Raw genomic sequence first — 11325 nt, forward strand, 5'->3', positions numbered from 1 at the left:
TACCGAATGGTCGGCCTTGGCCGACTATAGCATTCTTACTTGTTATATAGGATGTCGCTAGTGAATGTTTGCGGTACACTTTATGTCGATTTCTATTCATAGCTTAAGACTATGTTCAATTTCGAATATTTTTATAATCATTTTCCCTAAAGCGTAAACGATTGAATTAATTTTGAAACTCCGTCATAAGTAAAATGTGTGTGTGTAGGTCCTCCCTAAAAATGATGTATGTTTGATTAGGTTAGGTTAGGCTTCTGGGGTAGATTTAACTTGCATTGCTTGCACAATTAAAATAATTAGCCAGTTATTGCTTAACTAAATGAGAAGAAAATGTTTAGAAATTTTTTAAACTGTAAGCAGCTTTGCCTCAAGCACATACAATATTTTCACAAGTCATTTACTGCATTTATATTGTTTAATAAGTCATAAGCAAAAAAAAAAAAATAATAAAAGGAATACCGCTTGAATAAATACGAGATCTTTGATGCGTCTGCGTTCTGAGTAGAAATGCCAAAGTATATTGAAAATTCAGTGTGTAATTGTAAAATGGTTACAAGGTAAGTCTTGGAGGAAGCTATGTTCGCCTAAAAGAACATGTCATATTTCATAAGACATAACATTTGTCGTGAGGGAGTACAGCATTTAATTAAACAGAGAACAACTTTCGACGAGGACCTATTTGTGATAACATATTTCAATATTCAAACTCCGAGGTTTATGTCCTTTCGAAAAATCACAACTTTGCGCCTTCGGTCGACTACATTTTGTTATGAAATAAAACGAAAGCCTAACGAAATAATTGTAAAAATTGAATTAAAAACTTTAGAAAACGCGGATACATAAAAGAAACTTAATCTTGAAAACCGAACAGAAGGCACAGCGATTTCCCCCCTAACCCCCCTATCAGTTGTCTTATATTAAAAGATTGCGATCCTATTTATCAGCACATGATCTGTGCACATGTGTAAAATACACCACAAGCTGTTCTTTTCCCGTACCAGTAATCGAATCCAAGCCACTCGGGTACTTGCCGAATGGCCTCACTACTGGACTACACGGCCACGCAACCACTTTGAACAGTTTCAGTTTCTCTTTACTTAGAAAAATTCGTTTCAATTTCTTAAAAAGGATTTCGAAAAGGTAAAGAAAAGGTTCACCACTAATGGCAGTAACCCTACCCTTGCATCTTCTCGCACGAATTGTTATTTTCTTAAATATGTCAATTGAATTTTGAAAGGATAACACCATCCTGTGGTGTACTTTTCTTTTTCTGTTCTTCTATATTAGATCGGAAACCTTCCTACAATATTCTAAAATTGTCCAAAAAGCAATGAATAAGGAGAAATTCATATTCCGGAAATATTCGAACATAATAGCCAAGACTTATTGTCCCACTTTAGACTTTGTTAGATATATATACATATGTATATATGTATATATGTAAAAACATAGTTGCAAGTACCAAAATGAACTGCAAGTGAAATGAGTTTTATGCAACATTCTGCAATGCCGATGGATCTGTTCGGAGATAATAAACTTATGGTATAATGTGTTTCAACTTAGCTCGCCGCTTGCTCTCTACTCACTCTCAATTCGAATGCCTTCAAACTTCTTGTAATTATCGTACGTGAGTATAGGACATAATTTGGCGATGCACAGGTAATATCTCAGGCAAATTATCTTTCTCTAGCAATGGTTGATTGTCCATCCAAGGACGAACGCTATTGAAAATAGTTTGGTTTTTCAACCCCCCCAACCTATTTTGCAAAGTCGTTATATGAAAAACAATTGCACTTTTCATAATTTCTTGGCAGAAGTGGCTAAGTAATAACATTTTGGTATTCTAAACTTTGGATTGACTTGGGCAATTTTTTGAATCGCCTTTCATATAACGACAACTAAGCTTCATATGACAAAAAGCTTTAGTTTTCGATGCTTTATAATGAAAATCAGATCAAAATAGCAATTTGAAATAAAAAAAATTAACTGCACCAAATGTGGATTGTCTCGACCTATGTTCCGGACCCTATAGGGCACAAATATCTAAGTTTTAATAAGTTATGATGAAAATTAACCCATAAAAGCAATTGAGCAACCAGCTCAATTTTTGAGCCTCTTGGGCGCAACCACTCTTACGGGCAGTTAGCCTTTACTTGCAAACGGATGTATGTTTTACACACAGTGCCCTTAAAATTGATTTCATACAAAGAAGCAGAGAATAGAATTTTGTTAGACAATCTGGTGTAGAGTACTTAAAAGTCAGCCTATACCGATTATAGTGTTTTCACTTGTTTTCATTTATTTTTGTAAACCAATTTTCAATTAACTTGTATGACTATTTTGCTCATATTTCAATGCCATTCCGAATAGTGGGCCTGCACGCCATTGCAATACTATCTTCTGTTTGGAAAGGCAATCGCCGTCGCACCCTCGCATAATGATAAGAAATTTTGTGCATATTAGCTGGAGCTAAGTCCCTCGCACTGACACACACACACAATTTTATCAATCCTCTAAGTAAATCAATCAAGAGTATTTTTAAATGCAATTAGTACGAAGCAGAGTACGGGTATCGTTCCGTGTACATGCTGTAAAATCTCATTTTACTAATGTCTTGTGACATTGTGTGTTTAATTTTTTGCATATTTTGAGATCACAAGTGCCATAGTTTATTGATGTACTTATGTTCACGAGCTATTGGGAGAATGTCGCCAATACATTTGCTCCTGGAGAGCGTATAACTGGAGAAGAAGGGAAAGAGGGAGTAGTGTTCGCTCATGTTCGACTTAAACCTGTTAATAGTTTGTTTCAGAGACGAGTTAATCCGTTTAAAGAACGATGCGACGCGGTAACGCATGCAATGCGCGGTATACGCGTGACTTTAGGACGAGCTGGTGAAAATGCAAATTTCTTTTATCTACGTAGAACACTCGTCTTGGGAATACCTATAAATATGCGGAAAACGGTTTACGTTACGGTTATACTCAAGAGTATCGCAGTTGTCGGACACAGATCTCTTCAACTAGCAAGCGAGATTGGGACCTTCGTAAAGTCCTGAAGTACTTGAACCTTTCTTTGACAATGTGCATGTATGTCCTGCCCAGTCCACAGCATTTGGGCATTTTCATGCCCAGGGCATCCAGAGCTGCCAATTTTTCTACATTGAAGAAGAGAAGGACTGCGTATCATTTACATTCGTTGCGATAAGTAGCACAGCAGCTCTAACTGTGGTTAGATATTTCGGTGAGGTCTTGATTAAGTGTTTGTCTCACTTACAATTCAACTTTGATTTTGTAGTTCGGTGTGGACGGTGGTGACTATTGCCTGCAGATGCAAAATTTAACTTTCACTTCTTCTATCTGCGATTGTGGTCATTGAAGTCTAAGCCCTGCGTAGTCGGTCGCATTCAGCTCACACATTTTCTGATACGATTATTGTGTGATAGAAATTATGCTTTCCATGTTCATTAAACGGATCGAGTATAGAGACTGCCTGCTTTCGGGTTAGCCTCAATAACTTTACTGTCGTAATCAGGCGAGAGGCAATGAGGAAAGAAAGCCATATTGGAGCTCAAGCTATAACTTTCATATCTGAAAGTTCCTGCCTTATCGGTTATCAATAATTTCGCTCCGAGGAACGCTGCAACTAGCAATTGGAAAGGTGGAATTATGTTATGCCCTTAAATCCTCCGACAGGACAAAGGAAACTTTTTTTCTTAATAAAAGCCTCGAGATTATTTTGCAGTTTTATAATTTCTTCTTAACTACTTATGTTTACTTAATTCTAGTGCTTCAGTCAGTTCGATTAAAGTTTGCTGAAGATTTCTTAGTTACCTGCGCAATTTATTTGCGAATAGTTCCGATTTCGCAACGTATTAAGTTATATTTTTCTCTGCTAGCAGCTTACATTATATATTTTCTTAATTTTGTTCTTTTGTTCTATTGCTGATTAAGCAAAAAAAAAAAAAAAAAGGAAAAAAAGAACAAAAAAAAAGCGTTCAAGTTAATTCTTCGGTTAGTCGAAGTTTATTTGTAAAAGAAAGGAGAAAAGATAATGATGAAAATAACTTCATACAGTATTGCAAGGAATGCAAAGGTTTCATAATTTTTTCATGTTGATGCAATACCCGCTGCCCGCTGCCCGCTGCCCGCTGCCCAACGCTAATGGCCGTGGTTTTACTTAAGAAACGCATATTAATATCACATGAGTTCACATAACGAGTTTGCATTCTCAAGGTTTGTTCTCACCATTATTTATTTATTCATTCATTTTTAAATTTTGTCTACCCGCCAACGGCGAGAATTGAATTCACTATTCATGAAATTCACGATGTGTGTGTGTGTGTATGTGTTTCTGTGAAGTTTTATCATCAAAAGCGAAAGTAAGCTCATGTGTCCATCGCTATTCAAGTAACTCTCTCGATAAGATATAAAAAATTATCGTACAAAGGAACTCAAAAGTTGTGGCCTTTTTTCTCAGTCTTCTTAGTAAGGTTAGTAACGCAATCAAAGCAAAACATATTATGTATAACACATTCTACAAATAGCCCAACTTACGATTGCACAGTCGGGTCGTAACCTATTGATTGGATAAGTAAGAGGTGTTCCTTTCTCTATTTTTAATATAAATTTAAAATATTTACGTCGGAGAGCTAATCAACATTTGCGGGAAATTGTTTGTTGTTAAATATTACCGTATAGTACACACACACACATATATATATATATATATATATATAGTGCACTCATATTGATATACAAATTTAATTCATTTTCAATTTCCGCATATTTTAATACCGAATGTTTATGGAAAAAAAAAAAAAAATTTCTTTTTCCGCCACTGGCTATACACTCTCATAATATTTTAACATACATTATGTGAAAATAAGAACGCTTTGCTCATACAGGATCATCGCGTATCAAAACTACCACTCACTTTAACGAATTTCCCGCACATAACCGTAATTTAAATTTTTTTTCATTGCATTGTTTAAGGCCTTTAAGGTCAACTGAACGCATATCCCACCTCAGCATACGTGCAATTGCGCTTACATTGCGTTGTTATATTCAATTATACACGTATAAGCAACGCGCAAACTGTTTTCTATGCTTTTTAATCATAATAAACATCATATTCAGGTTTCGTTTTACTGATATATATGCGTTCTCATTAACACGCGGTAGCCATAAAATTTACTTGCAAAAAAAAAAAAATATTCTTTTAAAATAAACAGAAAATGAGAGCGAAAAGCTAATATAAAATATGAAGCACATGTACAAGTGAAGCAAGCAGTCAGCCTGCTGTTAGATGTGCAATGAAATTTTGTTCAATTTTTTTTTTTTTTTTTTTAATTTTTTGTGTTTCTTTTTGTTTTTTGCACTGAACAAAGATTCGTAACTTGTAACGAATGCACAAAGAAAACGATGTAAAGTGTAATGAAAATTTAAGTATTTCTCAGTACGTAAAGACCATTAATAAGCAAATTTGCAAAATATGTATCATTATGCACTTATGTGCCCTTCGATTGTCTAAAAAATATTAAGCCTATCGTTACGTGAAGCGATAAAATAAATATTTTCCATGAGTAAGTATGTGAATATGGAAAAAAAAAAAGAAAAGAACATTTAATGTTTGAAGGAGTGTTACGGCTCAATACATTGTTTAGATTCTACAATATATTTGTTGTTATTTCATATACATAATGTTAACGCATTAAACTAAGCATAAAAACTGTGCCTGGCGTAACTTTTTACATACTGAAACAATTAAAATGCATTAAATTTAAAAAAAAAAAAAAAAAAAAAAAATCTCTTTTTCAAGTTTAATTACATTTATGTAATAATATGCAAAAAAACGAAAAATGAATAAAAGAAAAAAAAAATTTTTTTTTGCTTTTTTTTTTTAAATATTCAGTGATGATGAATGAAATGTTAAGCAACAATCAAACTTACGATTGGCGAATGCATTAAGTGGTAGTAGAACCAATAAGCATAACATGAACAGCCAAGTGACTTCATTTATATGACATCTGCTAGTGGAACGGTGTTTGAGCTTTTCTGGTCGATCGGCTTGATAGTTGCCATCATTATAATGCTGGCTGCGGCATTGATGGCTGCGTTGATTTTGCGACCACTGTGTGTATTCTTTCGTTAAATTACTACCAGATGCTGTCATTTTTATTTAGTTTTTCTTCTCAACTTTTTTTTTCCTTTTTTTTTTTTTTATGTGTTTTTCTAAAGAGAAACTAAACACATCTATTGCTATTGTTTAGCTTGTTTATTCGAGAGACGAGGAAGTAGAATTTAAGTCACTGTTATATCCTGTTATGTAAGAAGAGCATTAACAAATTTATTAACAGCTACGTTGATTGATTACTCGATCAAATGAATATTTAAGTCACTCTTGCTTATGCAGATTAGCGCGGTATGATATAAGTAAACTAGTTTTGTGGTTCATCTTGCAAAATCGATCACACATTTTTAAACCTATGCCACCCATGCGACTCGCTTGCGCTACGAAGATCGAGAGGAATATTGGAATATTATTACGAATAGGGTTTTTTTTTCCCCCCCACCAAGTTCCCATCAGGTTGGATGTAAGTTTCATTCATACATCCCACAAGGATACAACAGGATGCATCAAATTTTCAAATACATAAAAATAATCCTCAGAAAATGCACCACTGCCGGCCTGTTAAAGTCACAATTGCACAGGATTTTTCTCTTCATTCCTTTCCATTCACGTCAAGTTTGCAAATATTTGCTTCATCTTGTAATTAGATATTAAACGAAAACTCATACGATATATGGAAGGGTAACGAATTGAAATCAAAATGTTTATAATTTTTTCCTTCGTATGCTTTACGATCTCCTCTGCGTGTTTGTACTTTGAGGCAAGGGGAAATGTCCATCTTAAACCTCTCATTAATTTATGGTTACAAATTTCACAACAACGACGCAAAGTTTCATTTGGCTTCTAAGCATGCATTTGCTAAGGACTAAACTCATTAAAATTTCTTTACATAAATAAAAGAAAGCGAAAATGAAAATAAAAAACATGAAAACCCTATGCTAACTTTTATTATTCACTTTTCTCTTCTCAAATACAATTTAAACATTCTGACATTCTGACGATATATTATGAAGAGAGAATTATATAAGAAATTCCGTTTTGCTTCGACACTAATCTCAAGTGGATACTTCTTCAATTACTAAACGGCTTTCTATCGTTTTCAATGATATGGATCTAGAACAACTAAAAGCATTTTAAGGCAGACGGTAAGCGTCAGGATACCCTGAACACTTTTATTAAACTCAATTCAATTTCATAAACGATAGGATTGATTATTGAAAAAAAGTTGCGTCCTTTGTCCAATTAGATATTTTCGCGGATGTTTCAGTTGCCTTAACTCTACGATGGATACTTTCGCTAACGAATTTATTAACATTTTTGCCCGATCTTATTAGAAGAGTATGCACGATAATGGAGATGTGGAAACGGAGACATGTTTTAAGTGTTGCGACAAACCGTTCAATAGAAAAGACTTGTATCGTGTTAGAGAACTGTTGGATGGATTGGATAATTCTTTTGGGGGAGACTTATCTGCTTATCTGCTTCCGATATACCAAACAATTCTAATCAGGCTACCTTTAATATTTCTTGTACCTAATATAATACTAAGGAAATAAGGTCAAAATACATCTTAGGCGTATACCAAGTGTGCCAAGTTAGCCTCAGTATAAATACAGCGTAATTTTTTAAATCTTTCAAAAAGGAGTTTAGTAAATTTAATGTATGTTCGTGAACTACGCATCGGAGCCACCATGAGCAGTATATACTCATTGAGCATATATGAAAACTAATTTGCTTGTATGCCTTACCCTACGCCTATGTCTATCTCGGGCTATTTGAATTTTATGTAGGAATGTAACTTGAATTTTAATTTTTTTTTTGGGCGACTCAGTTTATTTATAAAATTTTTAAATGACTCTAAACGTTTCCTTACCATTTTTTAGTAGCGTACATATAAATAATAACCGTTTTATCATATTCTGTGGCTGTGCCTCTGCTTATTTCTGATACATTGTGCGAGTAAGGGTATCTTTTGCATAGATTATATTACACTTGTTAATATCGATTTTTGTATGAAATGTTTTAAAAGTGTGCAATGCGTACAAATATGCTCGAGAAACCTCGTAAACAATGTAAACCCCATTAATTCCCACGAACAGCGGCAGGCGGACTTCACAATCTAATCTATATAGTATTTGCATATTCACTCATTTGCTTTCCCATTGAATTCATTACTCATATTATAGAACTAAATCTCATTTCTATACGAATTTAGCAAAAGAATTTCAAAATCAAAAATCTACTTTTAATTATCGATATAGTTAGTAATGCTTATATTTTATTATTGTGCATACTCTTCGCATATATAATCTTAGATGTGCACAATTCCTTAATTATGCTAGATTAGGTGGGCTATGTCCTTCAGTCCTCAAGTACGCTCGATTAAATGTACCTTAGACATCTTTAGAGCACATAAGTATGTAAGTATGTTATAAAAAGACAAGAGTTTATATACAACTATGTATTTGTTTACGATCAATGTCTCCATTTTTTTGTGATTTTTGATTTTTTTTTTGTTAAATCTACCGATAGGCATGCTCCATTTATATATGTTAACTAAATACATCTATAGCTAGCATCTATATATAGCGGTTAATCGGTTTCACATGAAATCCTATAGATCGAACATTAAAAAATGTTCCCACGGAAAAGGGATAGAAAAATGACAAGCATTTTACTTTCTTCAAGTATTTATTGAGTATAAGACATAACATAAACACTAAAAACTTTCGCTTAACAAAATATAAAAGTAAGAATGGAGTTAACTTGACCTAACCTATCCCATCGCTAGCACTTTTTTTTTTTTGCAGACTTATTACGATATATCGACTTCATCTCAGCCCATTTGACTCGTTTGAAATTTCTGAATAAGAAAGCCGATATCTACCTTTATATATTATGGATTGCTTTTCAATGATTTAAGGCAGCAAATAGTGCAAAAGTCCATTCCATGTTTTCTGCGATAAGCCCCTTTTCCCTATTTCTAGATGTGAGTGCAATTTGATGGATCATTTTTGTGAATCGTCACGGATAGGAAAATTTTGAAATTTGGTGACATGCATGCGCTGATCGATTGAGAATATAAATTTCAAGATGGGCATGTACTCGCCGCGCCCACACTGCAGAAGACACTAAAACAAGCTTAGAAACAATGACAATGTTTCCCAATTTTCATCTATAATTTTCGATACCGTGAATAGATTTCTTTGAAAAGATTGCTATTCAAATGTTCGCCAGGGAATCCTTCAAGTGCCGGACGAAAACAGTCCCGATAGTTATACGCCCACGACTAACAACACATCCATTTCCCATTTTCGATTTTTCGTTTATTGTAAGACACATTAACGTGTTCCTCATTCAATTACAACTAATTTGGAAATGAATTCATCCGGCCTCCGGAACACTTTCCCGTCGGTGTTCAATAAAGCAATTAAATTCTATAAAAGCATCTGCATACGAAAACTTCATTTGCTCTTCGATGGGAAACGGATTCAATGACCTACACGATCAAAATTATCGCAGATAGCTTCAAGCGGTAACATCTTCACCGCCTTCATCTCTTTTAATCGCTCCGACCGCTTTGGCGATATTAACGCATCGTAACTAAATCCCGATTCCGATTTCAATCATTTCTGAAAATGACGTATGACAAGGGTGAACGTCCCTTAAATGCAATTGCCCGTCTAGGCCTAATAGCATTCCATCACGTATACTCAAGTCATGCTTTGAGGAAGTACGTAGTCTTATCTCAACCATTTTTAATGTTTCTTTGAAAATATATGTTTTCCTCTTGTGTTTGAAGAGTAGCTTCCACTTCATAAATGTGAAAGCCGACATCTGGTCGAGAAGTGTAGAAACTTTCCCAGATTGTGTGTCTTACCTAAATTTCTTGAACGTATTGCTACTCAGCAATTAGTTTTCACTATCAAGTTGTGTATTCCTTCATTCCGGCACGGCTTCCTTAAAGGAGAATGAACCGTTACGAATGTCTTAAACATTTCGCAACAGATCATCCAGGGTTCTGTTTAACTTCATCATCTCGGATGAATTTCCCGTGACGTTTAGCGTCACTCAAGGCAGCCACTTAAGGTCCATTTTATTTATTCTATACATTAATCATCTCCACTCTATGATTAAATCCAGCCATATCCCAATCTACGCTGGCGATATTAAACAGTTTTCTTCCTTCGCCTTGGAAATGCAATCGTATCAGCTTCAAATTGACTTAAATAATTTGGTTACACGGTGCTCATTAAATCTGATGAAATTAAATTTAAAAAAAATGCAAGAAGCTTTCTTTCTCATTAAAGAATTCATTCAATACTGAGTATTTCATTGATTCACATAAGCTGGACAAGGTTGATTCCTTCATCGCTGTAGAGGTTCTATTCGACGAAAGATTACGTTTTAATTTGTACACTGAACTCTCTTCAGGTAAAGTTAGGTCCATGCTAGGTTTCATTACGAGCTCTTTCAAAGAGCTTCATGCTTAGTTAGCCCAATACTCGAGTGCGTAGATTCAATTGAATTTGTTCAAAAGCAATTCTTTGCTCTCTTCAAGTAAAGTTAGGTCGGCGTTCGGTTTCATTAGACGGTGATCCACAGAGGTGAGGGATACTTACGTTACAAAAAGGCTATACATGTGCTTAGTTATATCAATACTTGAGTATGCCTCTGTTGTGTGGTCTCCTTCCTGTAGGTTTTATTAAATTTGTTTAAAAGCAATTCTTGCTGGTTGCTGCTTGGATTGGGACCCCCTTGTCTCTCTCTGCCCGCTTATGGAAATAGGTTGCTCCTGTTATCCTTATCGTCGCTTGAGAAGCATTAATGTATTCTTGGTGTTTCCTTGTTAATAAAGTCAATTAAGTCAATGAATGGTTAAATGGTTTCGTCCGCATTATTTGGCGCGATAAGCTTCAATGCCCCCCCCTTTCATAAAGGTTAGCCAATGCAGATATAATTACAAGCTTTTCAATTTTTTAAATGACATATATAATTAATGTCAATATCTGATCCTTTAACTTTTAACTGTTGCCACGCTTTCGCGTGGCTGCAATGACTTGGGAGTTTAGTCTAAATTAGAATTTAGGCCGGCTGTGTTTACTGTGCCTCTGTGCTAGATTTGTACATGCTTTTTTCATCTTTCTCTCTCTCTCTCTCTCTCTCTCTCTCTCTCTCTCTCTCTCTCTCTCT

General features: G+C 34.7%; 1 protein-coding gene across 2 annotated transcripts in view; it reads right to left on the reverse strand.

Moving 5' to 3' along the window:
• Positions 1-11325, reverse strand: part of LOC119635517 (tyramine beta-hydroxylase) — a 47991-nt gene that overhangs the window by 31848 nt on the left and 4818 nt on the right. For both annotated transcript variants that reach the window (XM_038030352.1, XM_038030348.1), the window contains exon 2: positions 5952-6320. In XM_038030352.1, the coding sequence (XP_037886280.1) occupies positions 5952-6174 (223 nt within the window). In that variant the 5' untranslated portion in view covers positions 6175-6320. The remainder of the gene's footprint in view (positions 1-5951; positions 6321-11325) is intronic.

Source organism: Glossina fuscipes, unplaced genomic scaffold (assembly GCF_014805625.2).
Source record: "Glossina fuscipes isolate IAEA_lab_2018 unplaced genomic scaffold, Yale_Gfus_2 0, whole genome shotgun sequence".
In the NCBI taxonomy this organism is placed as follows: Eukaryota; Metazoa; Arthropoda; class Insecta; order Diptera; family Glossinidae; genus Glossina; species Glossina fuscipes.